This window comes from Ochlerotatus camptorhynchus, unplaced genomic scaffold, assembly GCF_037179485.1.
Source record: "Ochlerotatus camptorhynchus isolate MF236.1 unplaced genomic scaffold, CSIRO-AGI_Acam_v1.1 ptg000432l, whole genome shotgun sequence".
NCBI lineage: Eukaryota > Metazoa > Arthropoda > Insecta > Diptera > Culicidae > Ochlerotatus > Ochlerotatus camptorhynchus.
This window is the reverse complement of record NW_027040918.1, coordinates 8487787-8512166: the sequence shown is the minus strand read 5'-3', so window position 1 is coordinate 8512166 and position 24380 is coordinate 8487787. Positions and strand designations below refer to the sequence as shown.

The 24380-nt window shown below is 41.3% G+C and overlaps 1 protein-coding gene across 2 annotated transcripts; it reads left to right on the top strand.

Annotated features, from left to right (window-relative positions):
- Positions 1-1080: 1080 nt before the first annotated feature.
- On the top strand, positions 1081-24011 carry LOC135711387 (cytochrome b5-related protein-like). 2 transcript variants are annotated; one of them, XM_065234258.1, is made up of 6 exons: positions 1081-1302; positions 7624-7877; positions 7940-8331; positions 23168-23362; positions 23419-23640; positions 23696-24011. In XM_065234258.1, exons 2-6 carry the CDS (start codon positions 7656-7658, stop codon positions 23997-23999), a joined length of 1335 nt encoding a protein of 444 aa, XP_065090330.1. In that variant the 5' UTR covers positions 1081-1302; positions 7624-7655; the 3' UTR covers positions 24000-24011. The 2 variants fall into 2 exon arrangements, with proteins under 2 accessions (XP_065090330.1, XP_065090331.1); XM_065234259.1 differs by having other exon boundaries at positions 7616-7877.
- The last annotated feature ends 369 nt before the right edge of the window (positions 24012-24380 follow it).

Genomic DNA, 24380 nt, shown 5'->3' with positions numbered 1-24380 from the left:
TATGATTAATCACTAACGCTGTGAAAAGAACTACCATTATATTTGTTGTAAGATCTTATGAAACATATTCAGAGGATGTAAGATACCTCGATGTACTTATTTGTCGTATGTTTTGCGTGTTCATATCAAAAGTATGTTCCGCTTTCCTCGATAAAATGTGTCAAAAAACCCATCGTCTCTTTTCGGTGTATGCTTCAAGTGATACGCTTCTAACTTTGAAAATGTCTCGCATAAATCTCACACCAAAAAAAGCCCTTCTAGTACCATCGGAGTACTTGTCTAACCCAATTCTCCCATACGTTATTGCACATGATTTTACGATTTTAATTACAATTACGGCACCAAAACAGAAAAAAAGTTCATGCGATAACGGAAGCACGATTGTGTTCGTATCCCCAACACAACAACGTGTGTAGGGCAGAATAATTCTATATGTCGAGAAAAGAAATTCACTGCTTGTAGCCGCTATAGGTGAAAGTAGGGCAGTTTCGCCACCTTCAGAAAATCATCACTAATGATACTAAACTCAGTGGGAAATTCGAATGATTTTTAACCAAATGGATAGTTTCAAGCCCTATTTAGATCATGAATAATGCAACTAATTATAGACCATGTTTTCTGATTGTGAACTCTTATAACATTTTTGCCATGTTGAGCTAGTTTAACATCTTTCGAATATTCGCATTAGAGAAACGCAATTTTTCAGACTAAAATAAAATGGATAGTTGAAGTAGGCTTCAACCATTAAGCCTGCAACAGATTTTTTTTGTAGGTTAGGTTAGATTTTCTTTATAAAGGAGGCTGGGACTGGTTCGTCTCCAGAATTTTGTTTTTGAAAAAAATTGTCAATAATTTGATTTTTAAGCGGGTGGCCACATTGCCCCATTGGCTAAATTGCTCCACTTTCCCCTAATCACAGTTAGCTGTGCGGCGGAAAATGTGTGAGAGAGTGAATTCATTTTATAGACACTGGTACTGCGCGCTTAAAAACGGCCACCAAAGTGTGACAGTATTTGCGAGGTTAGTGGAAGGCAATCTATTTTTTTTTCAGGGCGATAGCAAACAGCATCGCATACTAAGCCGCTGTAGTACTAAACGAGACTCGTAATTTAGAATAGTATTCAGAAAGTGGGTCGGGTTCAGTCTGTGAAAGTTCGCGTTCGAGTGCGGATCCAGCGTGAGTGGTTTCGAGTGGAGGCGCTTGATTGATTTTGAGTCGCAAAAGCCAGGCAGAACGAAGGGGGAGCGAGTGAAATTTTGACCTTTGCTGGGTGGATCGAGACACGGTGATAAGTGCACAAGGTATGATAAGTTTAATTTTCGGTCTACTTTTAGAACACAAATGCTGGATTTAATGGTATCATGATAAACACTGATTAGCTGACCATAAAGTATTTTGCCATCGGAAAGCGGTTTATGGATTTAATTTAAAAACCATGAAGCAAGACATATATTCATAAACGAACTATGTTTAAGGTTTGGTTGAAAATATTTAACAACGATAAGCCTTGTTTTCATTGAACTATTTTATTTGATTAGTTCAAATTATTTATTGCTTTCAGTTTTAAAAGCCTGATATCGTTGTAACCTGAAATTGTAACCCACCAGTTGCAACGACTTGGCCAGGACAGCTCCAGGCGGAAGGAGACTTCTAAGAGTTAGGGATTAATCCCAAATTACTATCTATCAGTAAAGGAAGGAAATGGGCCTTCTTCTTGACAACATTTTGGAACTCGCACCTCCTACAACTTTGTGCAACTTGGTACATCATAGTATAGCTACTAGAGAGGTTCAAAATAAAGATTTTGCTCCGCCAGACTCAATTGATTCTAAATCAGGTCCTGATCCTGATCCTGAGCTTATTTTGATGCGAACTCATACTGCACTGAAGTATATATGGGAATTAGTATGGGGAAAGTGAACTTTATGTTCTTAACTTCCTAGCACTTCGCCATAATAATTTACGGAGCTAGCTATCTGCTCAAGACCACTTTTTGATTAGACTTCAAGGTAATTAGTTATTAATTGATTTCATAAACGATAACTTTCTGATATGATTAATTAAATAAATAAATAAATAAATCGACTGCTTTCAGGGCATCCTGCACTGCATCCTGAACGTATGACATAGTAGCCTGGATTTTTTGCCCTATTCTTCGTGCCACGCACACCAGTGTTGCCTGCTGAGCGGTTTATGGAGCTTTTTAGAGGAATATAATCTTCATAATTTTGTGGGTAATTACTTAATAACTAATTATCCTAACGTTCAATTCAAATGCGGTCTTTAGCAAAGTTGCAGCTGGGGACATTTCCGTAAATCATTATGAGACCAACCCCAACTTGTAACACCAATGACCTTCTAAAAAGGTCTAAAATCGCAAAAAATACCTCTAATTTCTGAAATGGCTTTTAAAACATATTGAAAATCCTCGAAATAATCGTGACAACCTTAACCACGTCAAAACTCCTAAAAAAATATTTGTTTATACACACATTCTCTTGCAATACAGTGCCTTCCCATTTCTGGCAACATCTATTACCTTCCACAGATTCGTGCTACTGCTTTCTAGTAATTTTGTCATGAAATACCAATCTGATATCGCTAAAGAAAGGTCTAGGATGATCATAAATTGAATAAAACGTTCGATGAGTTTTATATTTAGAAAGCATAGAAGTCAGAAATAACATGTGCTAAAAACGATTTAAGTCTGGCTGAAAGTCTCACTAATAACAATAACCTAACCCTAACCTGTCTATTTAAAATCAAACATATTCGTAGAACAAACATTGTCATTCGTCCAGTAGTTGTGCACTTCTCACTCGTTTCATCCAACGGATTTAAATAAAGAACAACCGGTTATTTTATTATCTTCTAGGAGGCAACATGCTGAACTGGAGGGTTGACTAACGAAAAATAACTTGCATATTAATAGTTTCCCTTGTATGTACACTGGAACCTCCATTTGCGAACCAAACCGGGGGGTTTGTAAATTGAATCGTAAAAAAACTCGTTATTTGGGATTTACTTCGTTAAAAAATCCTCGCTATTTGGAATTTACTTCGTAAATTTTTTTTTTGAAAATAAAGACTGATTAAAAGTAAATTGGTACGCACAAAAAGACCTGTAATTCGTGATTCAATAATTTTAAAAAGTCCATTAATGGTTGATTAACAGTACTTTTATTAAAACTGCAAAGTTATAGCATTAGATGGTTACATTTCTCCGGTTCGAACGAATGGATCTCATCAACGCCCGCACAGTGGAAACGGACACGGAATCAGCGCATTGGCGACAAAATCGATCTTGTTGACAGCATACCGCTCCAGAACCACCTTGGAGTAGTGGCAGCTGGCCAAATCGGGCGAAAAGATGACTTTGCCCCTATGCTTGTGGATGAATGGCGGCAATACACGCTTTTTCAGGCATTCTTCGATGTAAACTTGCAATGTCATCACCGAGGATGTGACGAATGGCTCCGTTTTCAGGGCACAACTGCAAATCACTTGCCAAACCATGGCCTTCTTCGCGAACTTGAATCTTCCCGGCACGTCCCCACGTTCAGTCGCGATGTAAAATTTTGACCGGGAAGCTGCTTAAAATCGAGTTTGACGTATATGTTTCGTCATCGATCAAAGCCCTTGTGTTTCGTCAAAACACGGTCGTACAAGAGCCTTGTACGCTTTTTGGCCATGGAATTCTGCTTCATGTGCCGGTTCAGATTTTTACTGGCTTTGTATGACTTGTATCCTTCCCTGGCAAGGATGTTCCGCGCCGTTTGAAAGTTGGCGTTGTATCTTCTGGCCACATCGCGGATCGAAAGACGTTGTCGAAAGACGTCAACACCTTCTGCTCAGCTGACGATCCCTGGTTCCAGTTTTTTCGTAGGTCCGCTTATTCCTTATTCCACACTCAGGGTTTCCTTGTAGGTTTTGAGCACTCGATAAACTGTTGTTTTTTGGCATCTTCAGCACTTTAGCCAGCTTGGACCACTCCGGATTTTCCAGGTGTTTGTGCACAATATTTTTTTCTTCTTTCGAGTTCCATTTGACGTTATTTCTGAACGCGATCGACTACTTTGATCAAACTTGCACCAGTTGTTTTCTATAGAAGTGTAAACAATCCACTGATTTTCGATTCCCCACACTATAGGCGTGCTAGCGGCGCGCGATGGGCGTATCAATTTACTTATAGTCAGCCTTTATTGTCAAATACCCCACAATATTGGTATTTTTGGAATCGGGGTGATGGGCAGGAACCGGAAATCCATGGCTGACGCCATTTTGCTTCCGAATACAGAAAACATGAACGTTCTGTCAAATAATGAGTATTTTTGGAATATGGGTATTTCAGGATTAGTCACCCCGGCTAGGAACCGGAAATCCATGTCTGACACCATTTTGAAATCCATGAGGGCGGCTTCCAGTTACAGAAAAACTGGGAAATGTCAAGGGGTGAGACTCGGGTGAGACAGTTTTACTCTGCGTTGCTTTTTTGCAGCGAGTAACTCGCGCGTAACTCAATGCACCTCAAAATTTAATCGACGTTCATCGATGTTTTCTCCTCGGCTTACTCCGTTTACCCCGAGGGGTGTGAAACATCTAAAATGGCAAGTAGATGGCAGACAAGAATAACCTCTTTTTTTAAATCAGTGTATTTTTGTCAGATTTTTTTCCTGCTTTTCGTTGGATTTGCTGCATCTACTTTTTCGATGCTGCAAAAGATGCATGAGATCACAGTTGATTTCAAGGTAGATGACAGAACAGCGATAGGTAAATATAGGATAGGAAAATACATTTTAGTGTAAGTACGTAGCGAAAAGCGTTCGTTGCGAGAGGGGCGACATATCTAAATTTCAATTCTAGATGCTCAAAATATCTCACACTAGCGAAACAATCTTCGAAAAATCTTCTTTCATTTCTCGCATCTACTTGCATCGCGCATCATCTTTTTGCAGGAAATCTTCAGAATCGTCATCAATTTTCGTTCTATCTACTCAGTGTGCGCGCAGCTAGCCACAGCAAAATACAATCTTTCCTGCATCGTAGATAGAGTTGTCCCCCTTGGTCTACGCCATTTTGAGTTCTAGGATGGTGGCTTCCGGTTAGAGCAAAATAGGGAAATACTGTCAAATAACCCTCAATATGGATATTTTTAGAAAGTGGTGTCATGTAGAGACCGGAAATATATATCTGACGCCATTTTGAAATCCAAGATTTGGAGAAAATTATTGATGTCTTCATATAAATACAGAAGTTCTCGGAAGCTTAAACATTCTTAGGACATTTGAATTAAATTCAGGGCAGTACAACCAACAATCAATACGAAACTAACGATTTTAAATTGGCTCACTACTTGACTAGCCTATTGGTCCCAAGAAAACGATTAACGTACCCCATTCTAGTCGAAATTCTACTACTACACAATGTTTGTTTTGAGTCGCTATGAAAGTTTGACAGATAAAATGAGGGGTTAGTGGATTTTCCTATGTTTCGAGGGGTGAATCGATTAGCTTGGGACCGAAGAGAGTACTCTTAAAGGTAAACTCGTTTTTGCTGATAGAGTAACCTTTAAGCTGAAATTAGTTTTATTAGATATACCTAAATTCATGTTGCATGGCATAGTTTTTAGGTTACTTACATTTCTAGTCTTTTACGTTCATTGTCCGCCTGCTTGTAACAAGTGTGTTTTTGTTAGTACAAATCTGTCATTGTGAACTGTTTTTACAATTAATATTCGTTTTAATTATAAGAGAAAATATGCCTACTTACTACAAAATAGGAATAAATCAATTCTATCCCATAGCACAAACCAGCAAGCCGGGGAAAACGCGTTTTAAGATTAGTTCGTAAATTGCTTCTTATGCGATGGAACAACCTGTTTGGTTGTTTTTTCAAACTTTTCCAGAACGAAGTTGTAAAGTTCATCCAGTGTTATGAAAATGTGTGTGATTAGCTACGGCTTACAGTTTTGATAAAAACGCAACTGGGACCGACTTGCGATAAGTGGCACGTTATTTTAATAGATATTCAGTGTTTCGGCATGGCAAGTGGATGTAATTTGCCACTTTAACTAAAATTATTAACTGTTAATCAATAAATGAAGAAGGTTCAAACCAATGACCGAAACGTCGATGATAATAGCATTAAATCAACGCTTTTTTTTCGGAATGAAACACTGTATAGCAATAAAAATATACAATGTGTGCAGTAGGGTGCTTCATTTTGCAAAGTGTGTTAAATTAATTATAGGCCAACCTCAGATTCGATTCATAACCCTAAAATTTGAGCCTGCGCATGGTTTGAAATATACATGGAAATTTCTATGGATTTCTTTAAAAAATCAGTTATATCGCCCAACATTGGTTCTACTGGTTCAAATGTAAAAAAATAAACATTTTGTTGCTATGACAATGACCAGAAAGCCTGTTGCTGTTACCATCACTTTTACTGCATATCGAGAAAGATAGAAATGTGAAACAATTACAAAAAAGAGAAGATTGACAGATGAGAATGTGCCAGACAACAGTACCAATTTCATCATAACAATAACAGGCTTGTTAACCATCATGTCATGACATCATATCAAATTTTATCGTTTGGGCAACTACAGGAAAAGTTAGAGCAATGTATGTAAGTGAAACACAATATTTTCCCATACTAATTCACCGAAATCTCCATACAAACCTCAATCCATTGGCTCATATTATGGGGTATTGCATCGAACTAGAGGGTGGCCTATAAGAAATCTATCACTTTTTTTTTTCAAAATGAAGCACCCTAGTGGTGAGGTGCTGCTCTTTATTACATACCTCCGAAGCATCATCTAATTACAACTTTGGTGAACGAGTGTGCTTGTTTTAAGTTCGTCTTTATAGCGATAATTCCACGCCATGTCATGACGGTTGTAAATTACATTTGTCGGAACTCGTGTACGGCAACATGAAATTGTAAGTTGCGCTTTAGTTTGTCTTACTAAGCCGCGCTTGTTGTTTTACACAGTGCACCCGATTTCAAATCAGTTTAAGATCATCTTCTCGAAACTTTTGCTCAGTAGTAGAGTTGTAGATTCAACTATGACAATTTGAATTTTCGATTCGTTTGTGCAGTTCTGAAAGTGAATTTGATATTTGTTCTATAGAAAATTATCTCAGGTATAACTATGACCAGACCAGATCATCCAATATCTACTGTCTGACCGCCAAGAAAGTCTCATGAAACGTTGTTTACATGTTGTTATCAGATTGAATCAATGATTAGTTGAATGCAACGTGCACTAGTTCGAAGCTTGTTGATGAAACACTTATCAACGTTTATTTACTAGCGCCAACCACAATAGGCAGTTCCAGTTATTTCGACATGTTTAGAAAAGTGTTGCTTCTGATAATCTTCCAGTAGGGGGTTCACGCTTGTTCGGATGATTTCAGTAAATAATCGCCTCTCATATTGAAGGGGCGTCAAGTAAAGTCAGAAAAGTTTCCGTCTGCCGTCTATAGAATACATTGCTCACCTATAAGAGATATCTCAAGGTGACCAATCAGCATACTGATTAATTGCTACACGCACTCGGTGCACGCTTTGCATACTAATGATCTGTTCTGAACCATACTTTCTTCAGGTGCCCAGCGCGCAAACTAGAGCTGTCAGTAGTCGAAGTCATGTCGGAGAAGTCGAATGGGGCGCCCACGCTAATCACAACGATCTCCAACAAGTATCCAACCTTTCGGGATGAACCGTTGAAAACGGTTTACCGCTGGTTGGAGGGCAAACGTCACGATGACGGTGCCGAAGGTCTTTGGCGGATACACGACACGTTGTACGACCTGACGGAGTTTGTCGAACGACATCCGGGTGGCCCTGAGTGGATTCGGCTAACAAAGGTGAGTCACTTTAAAATTTGGTTACATGTGTAGATTGTAAGAGGAATAACAATCGTCCACAGGGAACTGACATCACCGAAGCATTTGAAACGCATCACATCACCAGCAGGGCGGAGAATCTACTTCCCAAGTTTAAGGTTCGGGACGCCAAACAACCGCGAAACGTGAGACTCACGTTCAAGGATGACGGTTTCTATCGAACTCTGAAACGAAGGGTTCGCGATAAGCTGCAGGAGATCGATAAAACGCCCATCAGAACGTCTCAAGTGATAATCGATTCGCTGCTGGCAGGGGCATTCGTGTTTGCATTTTTGGCCATGAAGTTCAACAGCTATCTGCTGGCCGCTCTCAGTGGAGTTTGCGTCAATTGGACCATGATATGTGCGCACAATTACTTCCACCAAAAGGACAACTGGCGCATGAAGCTATTCAATTTGGCGTTCTTCAGTTACAGGTTAGTAGCATTAAATGCGCCCAGGTCAACCGGTTATAAACATTAAGGTGATTCCTTAAAGAGTCCACAAATGGCACCACGTAGGCTATACATGCACTTCCACTTTGAATATTCAATTTCACCCATCTCGGAAATTAATGCCCCATTTCACCTGAAATTGCTACTTCATGTATGCTGCAGTACAGCAAACGTAGAGTAATAGTTTCATTGTGGTACGTATCGCAGAAGCTGATATTTGTTCACTTAATGTTTTGAAGTGGCTACGAAAATAAGGATCTCACAGCGAAACACCTTAACAACAAATCAGTTTGCTCTTATACTTAGTTTGATACAATCTTAATTTCAAAACACTGTCAGTCTTGTTTTAATAATCAAGTCTTGACATTTTAGTGAAGTTGTCTTTGGTTAGAAGAATTAAAACTAATAATTTTTACCGAACAGTTCAGCTGGTAAAAGATCGCTTAAAATTACTGAACTCGGTTATCATTTCTAAGTGTGTAAAATCAATTTTATTAAACTGTTAAAGTGGACCACTCCTGATAAGATTTTTAAAGCAAGCTTGATTATACCAATAAAGCTAAAGCAACAATTAGTAGAAATATTAATAAAATTTCCATCTAAAGTTATTATTATTATTATTATTTATTAGTGACACTTTATCACTTCTGTGACATTCGTGTCACTTTTTTATGACAGATTGAATTATCTTACGAACTAAATTTCTTTGAATAAATTAGCATCTTTCAAATATTTAATTACTGCCTTTTCTTTGCTGGAGGTGTTTGCAAGAACATTTGTTATTGCCCCATCGATTCCACAGTTTTGCCTAAATTCGGCAAATCCTCTGCAATCCACAAGTATATGATGCACAGTAAGTCGAGTTCCACAAAAACAGCACATTGGTGGAGATTTGTTTTCCAACACGTGAGAGTGAGTCAGCCGAGTGTGCCCGATGCGTAATCTGGTAAGAGCTCGCTGCTCAGATGAATTTTTTCTGTCAACAAATTTGCCTGCAGTCGGTTTGATTTGACGTAGGTGTGCCCAGGTTTGTCTCCACACATTTTCCCAAATAGAGATGAACTAGCCTAAGGCTAAAAATCTCTTAAGAAAAGTCTTAAAAAAAAAAAAACATTTTCCCAAACACACCAAATGCTTTGTTTAATAAACCGCACAGCATCCTGGGGTGGAATTGGCATGTTTGGTGGAATTCCCTTCCACCCTTGATTGCCAGTTTGTCAGCTTCCTCATTTCACCAGAACTCCTGCGTGACCGGGAATCCAACAAAGCACAATTTTAGTTCCAATAACTTCGCGTTCAATTGCTTGGATCCAAGGATGGGTTGATTTCCCATTTTGAAGAGCGTCTAGTCGAGTCGGTAAGGTATTCGGCATGGAGACTCCTGTTACTGCTAGAAACAGATCAGATGCTCGCTTAACCACTGGTAGGTCGGCTACTGATTTGTTTTTTCCACAAGTCGTATTGCTAGTTGTGATAGGCGCTGGATAAGTATTAGACGAAATGGCAGATACCCCGCTTCAGCCATAATGGAGGTAATTGGACTAGTTCTGAACGCGCCAGAAGCTTGTCGTATCACCTCATTATATGTTGGGGTTAGAGTACGTTCCATAGCTTCGATGTTGATGCTGGTGAAACCTAGGCCGTACAGTAGCTTGGAAGTCACGAGAGCTGAACCAATGGTAAGGAGAGTTGAACGGTTGCTTCTCACTAGACGGCGTCCCAAAACTCGATGCATGTTTAATCGCTGCACACAGCTACGTTTGGTTTCTGCAAAGTGCTGAATAGGATTAATTTTCGCATCTATCAACACACCAAGAATTCGCATCTTTCTAACACGTGGTATAGGAGTACCATTGACTTTGATAGCCCGACCACGCTTTCGATGTTTCATATTGCAGATGTGTAATAACTTTGATTTTTCCGGAGCGATAGCAAATCCAACGCTCGTAGCCGTAGTTGGTTAATTCAGTAACTGCATTTCGTAAGTGTGTCCGTATTTGTGCAAAGTTTCGTTCCTTAGCAATCAAAATTACATCATCAGCGTAAACTACAATTTGAACATTTGGTGGCATCTTTTCGAAGATAGGTTGCATTGCGACTAAAAATAGTGTGACCGGCAGAATAGATCCTTGTGGTACACCGTTTTCTGCAACACGCATGCTGGATGTTGCTCCATTAGCTGCAACCCTAAATGTTCTGTGGTTAAGGAAACTAATGATGATGTTCAACAAGCGGCCGTTTATTTTCCATGTTGTCAGAGTCTTGAGGATTGCGGGTCTCCAGGTGGTGTCATAGGCTTTGGAAATGTCGAGTGATACTACTTCTGCATGTTGGTTCTCGCTGAGATTGAGTAGTGCTTCCAACTGCGCCAGGTGTGAATCGGTGCCTTTGCCAGCACGGAAAGCGTGCTGGCGAGGGTCGAGTTTGCCGTTGTTTTCAAGGTCTGTGAGGAGTCGACGGTTCACCATGCGTTCGAATGTTTTTCCTAGATAGCTTAGAAGGGCAAGGTCAGGTTTTGGAATTGGAATAACTATGCCTTCTTTCCACTCATCTGGGAATGTGCCACTTGTCCATACTTGATTGTACAACCTCAAAAGCGACAACTTCGCTGAGTATGGTAGGCGTTGTAGAAGAGGATAACCGATGTTATCATTCCCAGTGGAGGAGCCTCCTCGTCGATCTAGGGCCCACATCAATTCATCTATCGAAAATTCTTCGTTGTACTGTTTATGGTCCTTCGGGCGTAATGTTTTTGATGTAACATGCTTTTCCTTTAGTTTTTTCCTTCGAAACTTTTCTGTGTAATTTTCGTCAGATGATTTTCTTTGATATTCGTCTGCAAGCGCGTCAGCTACTATTTGTGCATCGTTGGTGACTCCTCGTGGGAGCTTCAGAGTTATCGAGTTGTTTTTTCTTTTCCCCTGTAGTTGATTGACTCGGGTCCATATTTGACTGCTAGGACTATTGGGATTTATGGTTTTCCCAACTTCCCTGCTTTGCTTCGCAGATCATCTTACGACATACTGAGCGGGCAGCTTGAAAAGCTTGGAGTGCTTCAACTTTCCGGGGATCATCGTTGCTAATTCGCCGAAGTGTACGTAATTTCTTCCTACGATGCTTCACTGCTTTTCCTACTTCGGGATTCCACCAAGGCACGGCTTTTACTCCCACTTTTCCACTGGTTCTAGGGATACTAGCTTCAGCGGTGGAAGTGATGAGGTGGGTGAATTGTTCTACGGTGAAGGACTCCTGAGGGCTCAGAGTTCTGCTACATAATTCCTCATATCGTTTCCAGTCTGCATGGTCGTAGATCCATTTTTTACGAAATCTGGGTTCAGTCGGAATGCCCGGGATATCAATCAGAATTGGGAAGTGATCGCTGTCTCCATAATCCGAGATTATTTTCCATGTAAATTTATTGGCAATGGAAGCGGTGCAGATAGAGACATCGAGGGCTTGTGTGTAAGCTGAAGCAGGGTCAATACGGGTGTGCGATCCATTGTTCAAGGCTACCATGTCTTGATCAATTGCTAGTTGTAAGATTTTGTTGCCTCTTTTCTGAGCCGAGTTTGTTTTGTGCGATATTCGGCTTCCCCAAGCAGTGGTGGGCATTCAAATCGCCTAGAAGAACAATCGGTTTTGGAAGCTCCTCAACCAAATTACGAAGTTTGTCATCAGCATTCTTATCATTAGGTGATAAATATACTGAAACCAGTGTCATTTCCATTGGTACATACAGCCTTATGGCTACTGCTTGGATATCAGCATGCAGTTGAAGTCTTTCAAAGGGTGTACCTTCTTTTACTGCCAGACCGACTCTTTGCCTACCGTGGAATGAGCAAGGACTAAGTAGAAGCTGATAGTTTCCCCCAAGGTAGTTGGCCGCAACTTGATGTTCCCAGGTGTTTGTTTCTTGAAGACATACCACTGTTGGTTGATATTTTGTAAGGAGAAGTAGCAATTCGTCACGATGCGAGCGGAGCCCATTGATATTCCATTGTATAGCAAAAGTACGAGATACTCTTCCTACTTCACTGTACGAATTGGAACTGGATGATTCTGAGAGGACATCGTCGTTAAGTGGTGATGACTCACGATAATCATTGGTGTTGGTGAGTATTGGTGTTGATGAGTATTGGTGTTGATGAGGATGCTGGATTAGTGTGGTCTGAAAGAACGCAAGTACACGAACAGAGCACGAATGCACTTGAAGTAGAGGATGCAAGAGAGGGTACTTGCCTGTGGAGCTAGGCGGCCCACGTCAGCTGCCGCCAGAGGCTCTTCGGGTAGACCCGGTACATCCCTGGTCATGGCCGACGTGGGATGCTTCGCGCTTGGCATATCACGCAGTGGAGTCTTGTAGATTTGAGAGATTGTCTTGTTATTCTTGCAGCTGGATGATTCTAGGAGATGCTTGTCATCAAGTGATGGTGACTCAGGATTTTCATTGGTGTAGAGCGGAATTGGTATTGGTGGTGATGCTGGATTATTGTGCTCTGAAAGAACGCAAGTACACGAAGAGAGTACGGACCTACTTGAAGTGGGAGAACAGGAGAAGATACTTGCCTGTGGGCTCAGGTGGCCCACGTCAGCTGCCGCCAGAGGCTCTTCGGGTAGACCCGGTACATCCCTGGTCAGGGCCGACGTGGGATGCCTCGCGCTTGGCGAATCACGTAATAAAGTTTTGTTGATTTGAGATGTTGTCTTGTGACTGCAAATATCTCTCATTACGCTTTGCTTCTGTGTTTGGTGGTATGGTTGATCATACAAGTCCGCATTGCTGAGCACATTCAGTGGAAGCTTTAGCACTTTGTTTTCGACTGATCCCCAAGAGGATTTGTTGGACACGGAGTGTCTGCCGTAATCCACCCAGGTGTTCATTCCTGACTTAGGCTCAACATTGATGCTGGTAATGGTGTCGTTATCCAATCGGTTTCCAAGGTCATGGTCCATTTTTATGCCAGAGTATTCGTCGGTTTCAGAGTCATATCGGGGGTCGTAGGTCGTGTCAGGGTCCATAGCCGGGTCAAAATTATAGAGTTGTGGTTGTTGGTCCATTAATTTCTGTTGGATTGATTTCGGTGGGTTCTTCCTAAATCCGCAGTCGAACCTTCTCTTTTCCTTTCTGGGGAGTCCGGTGGGCTGTCTTTCTTGTTATCAACACCTTTTCTCTTGCTACTTCTAGTAGGGTCAATGTCCATATGCTCAGGTGTCTTGTCAGTATGCTTCTGGTCGATTCTCTCAAGACTAATGTGAAACCCTTTGGATGTTGCTTTCAGAGCCGATTCCCTCGGTTGACTAGGTGCCACTAAGCGAGCTGCTTTCACAGTTGCTGCCAAAGGTGAAATTCTCGGAGCATCTGTAGGTGCATCCTCACAGTTGACAGTTTTTACAGTACGCTGGTTTAGTGCATGGGGTTCCCTCAATCAATTTGTGTATACCTGAGCAGTTTAGGCATATGAGTTGATTTTTGCTATCGTCGCAGTTCTTTTTTGTGTGGCCGAAGTTTGTACAGCGGTAGCAGAACATTGGAGATTGATAATATTGCCGTACATTAATCCGAAGTACACCAAAATAGATGTACTTTGGTAAAATCGATCCACTGAATGTGACAACAAGCAGTGTGGCGACGGTGTTTGCACGACGTTTTGTGATACGACGTACACTACACACACCTTGCTCTTGTAGGTGTTGCTTAATATACTCATCAGATTTGTCTATAGTATCCAGATCATACACTACCCCTTGAACAACATTTAACCCAGGGTGTTCTATTACTTCCACAGGAGTGTGATCCGGCAGTTCGGAGATTTGTTTCAGTTTTTCGCAGATTGATCGTGACTTTGTTCGAAGAATGTATCGGCTACCTCGTGCTTCCTTTGATGCATGGACTTTTCTAGTGTCAACAGAGCTCAGGGCTAGTATTACTGCGCTACCGATTTTTTTTTTTTTTTACATCAAAAAAGGATCGGATGGGAGGCTGAGTTCGTTTTCGTCGCTATTTTCGTCAGGTGTTTGACGTACTCTCATTAGTAGCGCAATAACCTGTCCGAGCTCATCTTCGCCTAGCAACCAGTCAGGTAATGTTCCCGCATCCGGTGGGTCACTGGGGGGTGCACGGTTGTGGCCGACCATGGGGCCGGAGAAGGGCACTGCGGCTTATGTTTTCACACTCACTTAAAAACTTCTATGCCAAAGAACCGAGAGCTTCACGGGTTCCCAGCTAGTTACTATACACTACTTGTTGCTAATATCAATAGAGATATGATGGTAATTTGTTTGCTTTGTAGCACTCCAGATTCGTCATAAGTCTAAATAATAACACTTGGTTCACAATTTTCAGGCACTAGTTGATCCGTTGAAGTAATTTTCGTGAAAAAATCCACGTTATATACACAATAATTTTGATATTATTCACAGCGCGAAGTAAACAAAACTGTAGCTTCGTGTGGTGATAATTTGCGACTGACCATCTAAAGTGCTCATACGAAGTGATGTGATAGATTAATTCTGATGTGATTTAAGGACCCAAGTCAGAAACTGGCCACTTTACGGAGGTTTCTAAAACCAGTGTGGTGCTGGGCACTTAAAATTATTACCATTGCACTGGATTTTGAATTCTCATTTCATTCGAGGTGCCACATGATGGGTTTTATTCGTTTTCGGACGTATTTAATCTCATGGCCCATACAAAACGGATCATGTTCCGGTCATATTTCCGGAATCAGTGGACCTGTTCCAAAAATATTCAGAAACGTTTTATAACTAGGATTTTAGTTCTTTTCATTTGGTGGTTGTTGTGCCCTATTCGGTTCAAAGGTTGCCGAGAAATATGTCTTAGAATACTTTTCATTACGTTCACACATATACCGGATGTTGTTCCGTCTATATCTCCGGAACCAGTTGACTGATTCTATAAATTTCCATAAAACTAGAAAACCTTTCGTTTGGTAGTAGTTGTGTTCAATTCTGTAGGACGGTTGATGAGAAACACGACTTAGTTCCCAAAATCCATGTGTTTTGGATCTTCAATATCTCCGGAACCAGCTAACCGATTCCTAAATTATTCCAAAGCATTCTATCGGACCATGCAATTCAATATTATCACCAACGGATTAATCATTGAATGCTGATGCCATTTGATGTGTCGCATGACCGTTTCTTGCTATTATTCAAGGGCTGTCCACAGGGTTGCGGCCATTCGTTTGAGCATGTGCATGACTGACCGCCCGCGGATGTTACACCGATATTGCCAAATCAGCTGCAATTACACAGATAACCAACAGATTATGCTTGGAACTAGCAATCATCCTCAATGTGTAAACACTGGTAATTTGACGTGATGCTCGCTTTCTTGGACGCCGAGAAATTTTCTACACTTCCACGAGAAATCACTGGGATGTTAAATAAAAGGATTGAGTATGCAGCAGGTTTGTTTTGGCCAACGGTACGCTGAATTACAGTTATAAAAAAGTCGAACGAATCTTGAATGTGGAACGGCATGAGATGAAACTCATGATGTTGTGTTCAGTAAGCAAAACCGGCCGCTTTCAGGTCACAGAACCCCTCATATCACATCACACCACTTATGGTCGAGTTATTGTAGCCATTAAAACTCGGCACCCACGAAAACAACAACAATTTTCACAAAACACACTGTGCGGAAGCATTGTGACTATGGCACTCTTTAATATGATGGGGCCTGGATTTTCTACTCAAGAAGCAATACCGGCTGTCTGAGGCAGCTGAGCCCTTCATATCACAGCATACCACTTATGGGAGTTAATGCCATAACCCATCGGCGGTACCCCTTACACCACAAAAGCCGCGGAGACCGACGATCTTTTAAACCTGGAGACATGAAGTTCTTTCAAAAACTGGTTTTCAGTACTTGTAAGTTACAAGGAGAGGTTGTAATTTATGCGTTTGACACATAACATCTTTCAATTTTGCTTCATGAGGGTCACAATCAGGAATTTTATGATCGATGAATATTCACTCTTCATGAAGAGTTACAGCAAAATTGACAGGTTTCATGTGTCAAACACATACTTTACGATTTTTTCTTCCATATTGCAAGTACAAAATATCATCGAAACAGCTAATTTCATAGTTCAGAAAAACATTTTTTATATCAAACGAATGGCCGCAAGCTTGGGTGACTTTTGCCTGGTGCTCTCCGGAACAAGTCCAGATATAGTCAAATGTGATTACAGATTACAAAGAATCAATGTTAAACCAATGGATTAGTCTTTGTATTCTCATGCAATTTAAAGTGTCACATGATCGATTTAGGTATAGTATTAAAGATCTGGCCACATCCCCCGGGAACATCCCGACCAAGTTCAGAATAATTCCGGATGCGATCAAATGTGGTCCTAAAAAATGGAATCAGATATGGATTTCCAGTCGTTACACGTCAATCCGATTCCAAAGATACCTATATTGTGGAGTAAAGACTGTACTCGGAAAAAGTAAGACACATTGATTAGTTTGTAACTTTTTAGCGTGTGGGTAAAATGGATGAAATTTTGACTGAAACCAGCTAAGAGTGTAAAGTTTACGCTGGCTGAATTTCTTCACATTCGTCAAAGTGATTATCGAGATGGCATCGGAGCAAGAGCAGAACCACCAAAACATCTTGTGCGCCGTCCTGGAAAATCAGACTGCGTCCCACAGATGGATCGGAAAACACCTGGGAATCCATATCATGCGATGATTTCCCGGGAGGTGAAATCATTCAAGGAGACCCAGGACCCGGTGACAAGGAGATAGCTGACCCGGTGAAGACCAGGAAGCTGTTGAGTTTGTTCAAGCGTCGGCCGAATCTTTCGATCCGGGATGTGTCAAAAAAAAAAAAAACAATGAAACGTGTCGGCATTCATGTCTTCAAGGTCCGGAAGGCACCGTACCGGAACGAAAAACAAATCACGGTGGCCAAAACCCACGCCAAGAAGATGTACCGGGAGTGGCTTACGAAACCGAGGTGCGAGACGAGACTTACATCAAGGCGGACACAAAGCAGTTGCCGGGGTAGGAGTTTTACGTTGCCACATCACGGTTGGCCGTTCCTGAGGAGGTAAAGAAGAAGAAAGTAGACAAATTCGCCAAAAAGTTTGGCAGGCTAGCTGTGGGTGCGGCAAGATGAGCCAGCCTTACATCACGATGGGTACCATCAACGGGCAAATCTACCGGGACGAGTGCCCCCAGAAGCGCCTAAAGCATGGCCCACTTAGTAACGGCACAACATCATTTGAGTCTATTTCGGATTTAAAATTACGGTTTCGAAGGAATTCTCGCACTTTTCCCTTAATACGATCCATCAAGCGGCGCACAACGGTCTCGTCCACTGTTTTGGCGATTTTATCCCACCAATTTTTCATCTGAGCTGCCGTTTTGATGACTGTATCTTTAAGGTTCAGTTTTCTCTTCATATTTACCCAGTAGTTTTCATTGGGCCTGAACTGACGATCGCAGTAGGCCGTGCTTGAAAGCTGACGTGTTTTTCTTTTGCTGCGTATTTTTCGTCAGCGGATTAAACATTTTTTTTTGTTTAAATTTGTTAAGTTGTGTACTGAAATTTAGTTTCAAGTGTTCATAAAGTTATCATTTAGTGATATATCGTGTTTTGCCTGTGTTTGCCTTGAGTGACTCGGTTGACCTTGAATCTAACCACTAAAATCAACGACGCTTCATTTTCATTGTTCGGTGTCGGTTTTCATTGCCTCCCGGGGGCCCGTTTTTCCGAGTTCAGATGTCACACTTTCGGCGTGTAGTTCTATTGAGAGATTCGTCACCGTGGGCGAATTTAAAATCGGTCCGGTTGGTGAATTAGCCCGGGAACGTGCTGATAATGTGTCCGTCGCGAGTTTTGTTGGTGATTCGGTGGCCGACGTTGCCGTGAAGCAAGTTTTCCGCTTGCAAAAGTGTTCGGCTGCTGGTCTCTCGCCGGTGTCGGAGATTGCAAGCAATCTGAAAGATGACTCGCTGGATAAGCCCAATACTGGACGGGTGGTAGTTGGTGGCCGCGAAAGGTTCCTGAGGAAAGCACTAGACGTGACTCTCCTCCCAGATGACCATGGCAATGCAAGAACATTTGTGTTCATTGAAGAAAGTATTACGGCAAAGGTGCATCATGAAATGAGATGCACAGCTTAGAGAAAATCAAAACTACGGAACCCATGGATTGGAGGATCAAATTAACATGGTGAGACCAGTCCAAACGCTTTTTACAAAAAAAAAAAAAACATAAACTAAATACGTGCCAGGATTCAAAAGAACATTTTGAAACTGGAAGTGTGTGTAATGCTAATATCCAATTGATGGAGGTAATACATACATGCGGGGCTTATTTTAAGTGAAAGCAACCTTGGAATGGGCGTGACTCTCCAGACATTCTGAAATGGGTTGCTGGATCTGCAATAGAGCTTTCACTTTCTATCTCCCGGCTGTCTACAATGACCATAAATGCGACATTGTAGTAGAGAGAGTACTTCACGGGAAAAAAAGAGTTCCCATATTCGTGAACCACAGCCGTGAACCATAGTTCTCGGTGTATATTTGAGACAATTTTGTTCTGGATAGCTGGCCGTGATTTTTAGTTCACGGTCCGTTCCCGTTTTCGGGAACGGATTTTTTTTCCGAGTTCCATAATAAAACTGCCGATCAGTGAGAGTTAGAGGGAATACACACACAGTAGTTTTCATTGGGCCTGAACTGGGGATAATTGGGCGGATTTAGGGTTTTCGGATCAAACTGGAATCTATTGTCATTGTACCATTGTTGAACTTCCTGGCTGTAGTGACAACTCGCAAAATCCGGACCTAAAGTCGCCGAGCCATCACGTGACTAGATGAAAGGGTGACTAGATGAAGGGCGCTTCTGAAGACATTTGGTTTTGTAAACCTCCGAGTTTATAATTTTCTCAGTGACGAAAACCGGGCCGCAGCAAATTCCCTGTCAGATCATATATTTGCGTGCAAATTTATCCGTAAAAACAAATCTGAATCTGCCAGGGACAACCCCTCGAGCCTTCGCCTTATAAAATTTTGGAAGCTGTCTGAAGTTGGCCTTTACATAGGTTTAATCATCCATAAGTATGCACCCACCGGACTTGGTCCGAGACATGATGAGCAGGTTGTCATACAGCTTTCGAGCACGAGTTCTAGCTAAGGTATTCTGCTTGAGTGATCGATTTGGTTGCCTACTCGTGCGGTAGCGGTAGCGTAATCTCTGTACTGTACTAAGGATGGCATCATACTTTTTATTCAAATCGCGATCGGACATACCTGGGTTGCTTCTGATGGACCGTACGAGTTTTTCATGGAGCTGACGGTTGGCAGTTCCACTCTGGCGTTTCCTTTGAGGCTTCTGATTCATCGTCAAGGTTTCCCTGTATGTGTTGAGCACGTGTCAAATGGTGTTTCTAGGAAAATTCAACACTTTAGCCATTCATTGACACTTTAGCCATCCATTGACGGCAATCGAATGTGCAGGAAGGCAGCTTCCACACCTGCGTAGGATATCGCACCCATTCAAACACACATGGGCCGAAACCAACGGCTTTACTTCCCTTCCCAAGGAAGACGTGACCAGACATTTTTATGCCTCAGAAAAATCCCACCGACCTCGGCTGGGATTGAACCCAGACCCATCGGGGTGTTAGAAAGCAGTCACGCTTACCACTACACCACCGGTGCCGGCTACGCTCCTCTTCCAAAACAAGAGCGTTTTATGAAATGAACAAATACACTTATTGTTATTATTGTTGTCAACAAATAGACGTCAAAAGCTTCCGAAAACGTCCACTAGGAGCGCTGTAACACTAGTTTACAAATACAAGTAAAAAAATGAACTTGAATCTTTGACCAATGATTCTTATGTAAAATCGAATTCTTAAGAGAAAATTATCTTTCGATCAACTGAGCATTAATTGTCAGTGAGATTAGTAGTATTGTTGTTAATCGATAGTTTATTATATTTTTTTATATTTTGCATTTTTCCCAGAAAAAATGAATTTCTGCTTAAGTTTTTAAGCAGTATAAATAAAAATGTTTGTAGTGGTTGTACCACTAATCTCACTGAAAAATAGTGTTCAAATAATCGAAAGCAAACTTCATCAACTTTAGTTTGATGTTAAACTAATTAATATAACTTCATTGCAATGGAAAATATTTGTATTTTAGTAAACACTTTTTTAAAAGTTTTTTTTAACTATATCTCGAAAACTATCCTGCTGAGATATTTTTTAAAAATCCATCGGACTAGACGATCAGATTCCAGAATAGAAGTCAAACCTATAGGACTTTGCTCGGGTCTCTCCTGCAGCCAGTACTCGTCTAATTCCATGCAAGAGTTGTTAAAGTGTGGTGATAAATAGCAGCACCGAGATCATAACCTGCAACAGCAATAACTGGGTCATCCACTTTTGCATCCAACGTGATTGCAACAGTTGCTTGCCGTTTACGATAGTGACAATATCGGTAATCACGGACTACATGGGTCAATTCCACAGGAATGGTGGCCAGATACATAGCGTCATACAAATCATCCTCCTCGGATGAGCAAGCTTCATAGCCCTGCTCCATTCAATAAATATTATGATATCCTATTGTGCAGTCTTCGATGGTGTTATTACTTAGCTTGATTTAATGATTGTTATAGTACGTTCAGACTACAGAGGTATAACATGTTATAGCGCTATCTTGATGGTGGTTTCTGTGTTGCAATTATTTGACAACCGTTATAACATGTTATAAAGGGTGATACGGTCAAAATTTGGTCAATATCAACTTGACGTATTTCTTTCAATTTTGCATTTAAAAAACCTGAACACCCCTCATTTTGAAGGTGTGTGTGTGTAGAATGTTGCTCCTATTTTGATTTTGGAATTCACTCTTCAGTTGTCAAAATGCCGTCCAAGCAAGAAGAGCAGCGTATCAAAATTTCGCTCGCGCATCGCGAAAATCCGAGGTACTTGCACACAAAGTTGTCAAAATCGCTAAAAGTTGCCAAATCAACCGTTACAAATGTAATTAAAGTGTTTGGGGAACGTTTGTCGACAGCCAGGAAGTCTGGATCGGGGGGAAATAGAAAACCGGAAGCCGTTGAGACGACAAAGAGAGTTGCCGGTAGTTTCAAGCGAAACCCTAACCTCTCTCTCCGAGATGCCGCAAATAAGCTGGGTGTATCGTCTACAACCGTGCATCGAGCCAAAAAACGAGCCGGACTATCGACTTACAAGAAGGTAGTGACTCCAAATCGCGATGATAAACAAAATACGACGGCCAAAGCGCGATCCCGGAGGCTGTACACGACGATGCTGACGAAGTTTGACTACGTGGTAATGGACGACGAAACCTACGTCAAAGCCGACTACAAGTAGCTTCCGGGACAGGAGTTTTATACGGCAAAAGGAAGGGGAAAGGTAGCAGGTAGGTCCCAACACGCCAGAGCTCCGCCCAATTGAGAAATACTGGGCTATTGTCAAGCGGAACCTAAAGAAGACCAAAAAAACTGCTAAGGGCGAGCAGCAGTTCAAGGCAAACTGGCTTTCTGCGGCGAAGAAGGTGGACAAGGTGGCTGTACAAAATCTGATGGCAGGGGTCAAGCGTAAGGCCCGGCAATTCGGATTTGGAAAAGCGGAAGCCTAACTGAATATTTTTCCTGAATTTTATACTAATTGAACTTGAAAAAGAAATTTAATTTGATTTTTTAAATAAACGATTTCACCGATTTACACGCGTTTTCCCTTGACCAAATTTTGACCGTATCACCCTTTAACTCTCCAGTCTGTACAGCGTTTTAGCTAGAAATCAGCGATGGAAGTCAAAAGTGACAGTTACGTTATATCGAGGTATATCTGAATACATTTCATCAACCTAAACCCAATCGAACCTTCCCTTTGGCATACAAAAGAATCACATTCGACACCTCGAAGTTGTTCACCTCAAGGAAATCGATAAACATTATTATTTTTATTTTTTTCAAAATCCCCGCTAATATTCATGTAGCCTTCCCCCGCTTGCAGTCGATTGAACAGTTCCACCTTCACCTCACAGTTGTTATCGCTGTCGTACTGTTCCATAATCTACGCCATGGATGAAGAACCACATTCAGCTTGCCGGAATCCAACCTACGGAGTATAGCTAAGGAAACCGGCATGTACCAGGGCTAAAATCAGTCTTCTTGGAACAGATTTAGTTTGGTTTGTTATTCTGGTGGAATTTCCGTGTTGCAGCAGTGATTTTAGGCTGCATACATCAATTTAGTTTTGTCACGCTTCGTTTTCTTGCACAATCACAAGTAAACAATCACAAAAGTCATTAAATATTCAGGGTTGCCAAACTCATGGGATACTTGAGTGGTACGCTTCGGCACAACGTTTGACATAGCTTTCGGCACAGCAAAAATTATCGGCACAGATTGCGGTGTGCATAGTTGATTATCCCTTTATCAGCGTACAAAGTTCAAATATGCTGTAAACTAGTGTAATAAGCAAAAGAGTTTGTTCCATTACTAAGTGAGCCACGATTTATATTTGTTTTTCTTAAAAAGAGTCCATTTATTTAGATGAAGCAACGAAAAAGAAACGGGGACTCCAAAGATTGTTATTGTTTTATCGTCAATAAATACAGCCTTTGGCCGGTAATATCATAATTATGTAGGTTAAACTCATGCTTATAGAAGCTACATATTCCAACTTATGTTAAATCATATTTTTTTAAGATAACATTGAGACATAAATGAGACATGATTACTATATACGATGTGCAGAAGTACATTTTTATAACAACTTCCCTTTTTCTACATGTTTCAGAGAATGGCGCGTGTCACATGCCATTTCGCATCACCACTATCCGAACTCGATTCTCGATCTAGAGATATCCTACTTTGAGCCGATCCTGTGTTGGCTGCCAAACCCGAAAATCAAGGGAACATTCCAACGCTTTGGATCCTGGATCTATGGACCGGTTGTCTATTCGTTCATATTCATCGGAGAGTTTGTGAAAAGGTGAATGCCATTTGTAAAAAAAAAAAAAACGCAATTAACCAAGTTCCTTCTTCTAGAGTGATCGAATCCTTCCAAACGGGCAAGAGCAGCTTCTTTGCGGATGACTTGATTTCGTTTATTTTGCCAACCTTCATGTATCTGTGCGACTCGAGCAGTCTGGGTAACGTACTGAAAATGTGGATCTTTATCGTACTGGTAGCCAGCTTTGGGTTTGGTTTGATCGGTTTGAATGCAGCCCACCATCATCCGGAGGTCTTCCACTCGGGAGACGAGATTCCGTAAGTTTTAAACATTTGCAAACATCTGTTGATTTACACATATTACTATCCGCAGAGACGAAATCGACTTTGGCGTGTACCAGATAGCAGCGGTGATTGACCGGGCCGATGTCAAGGGATCGCACTTTGCAGTGTTGACCAGTTTCGGCGATCATTGCTTGCATCACATGTTCCCCACGTTGGATCACGGAATACTGCCGCAGCTGTATCCGATATTCCATCAAACGTGCAATGAATTCGAAACGGTATACCGAGAGTGCTCGTGGTTACATCACATCGTTGGGCAGCACCGTCAGTTGGCGAGAATCGAAACGAATGTTTACGATCCTGCCAAACAATTCCATAAGCCTGGAACTTAGTGCCAAAGAAAACAAAATTCAGGGAAAATGGATGTAATGTCGGCCTAAATGCCCCTAATTTGGGCCCATACATAAATTCAGCATTCGACTAAATTTTCAATAGCTACCAAAAATATCCATTAGTACCGTCCCAATGACGCGTTCATCAGGATAAAATTGATAAATAGCAGATTTTTAGCGATGGGCCCAATCTTAGATCCATAGGCCAACATTAGAGCCATTTACCCTAGTACACTGTTAGTAGTTTTAATACTGGAGGGATTTTTGAGAGCTTTAACAATTGTAGTTTTTTTTAGAATGATATAGGGGTTTCAAATCAACAGTGATATGTTATGATAGACTTATGCAAGATATTTGCTTATTCTATAGTTAGAATAAAAT

Coding starts and splice junctions, on each gene's coding strand:
- LOC135711387 (XM_065234258.1), top strand. CDS start 7,656: ATGTCGGAGAAGTCGAATGGGGCGCCCACGCTAATCACAACGATCTCC. Junction 7,878..7,939: donor AGTGGATTCGGCTAACAAAG/GTGAGTCACTTT, acceptor AATCGTCCACAG/GGAACTGACATCACCGAAGC. Junction 23,641..23,695: donor CACTCGGGAGACGAGATTCC/GTAAGTTTTAAA, acceptor TACTATCCGCAG/AGACGAAATCGACTTTGGCG.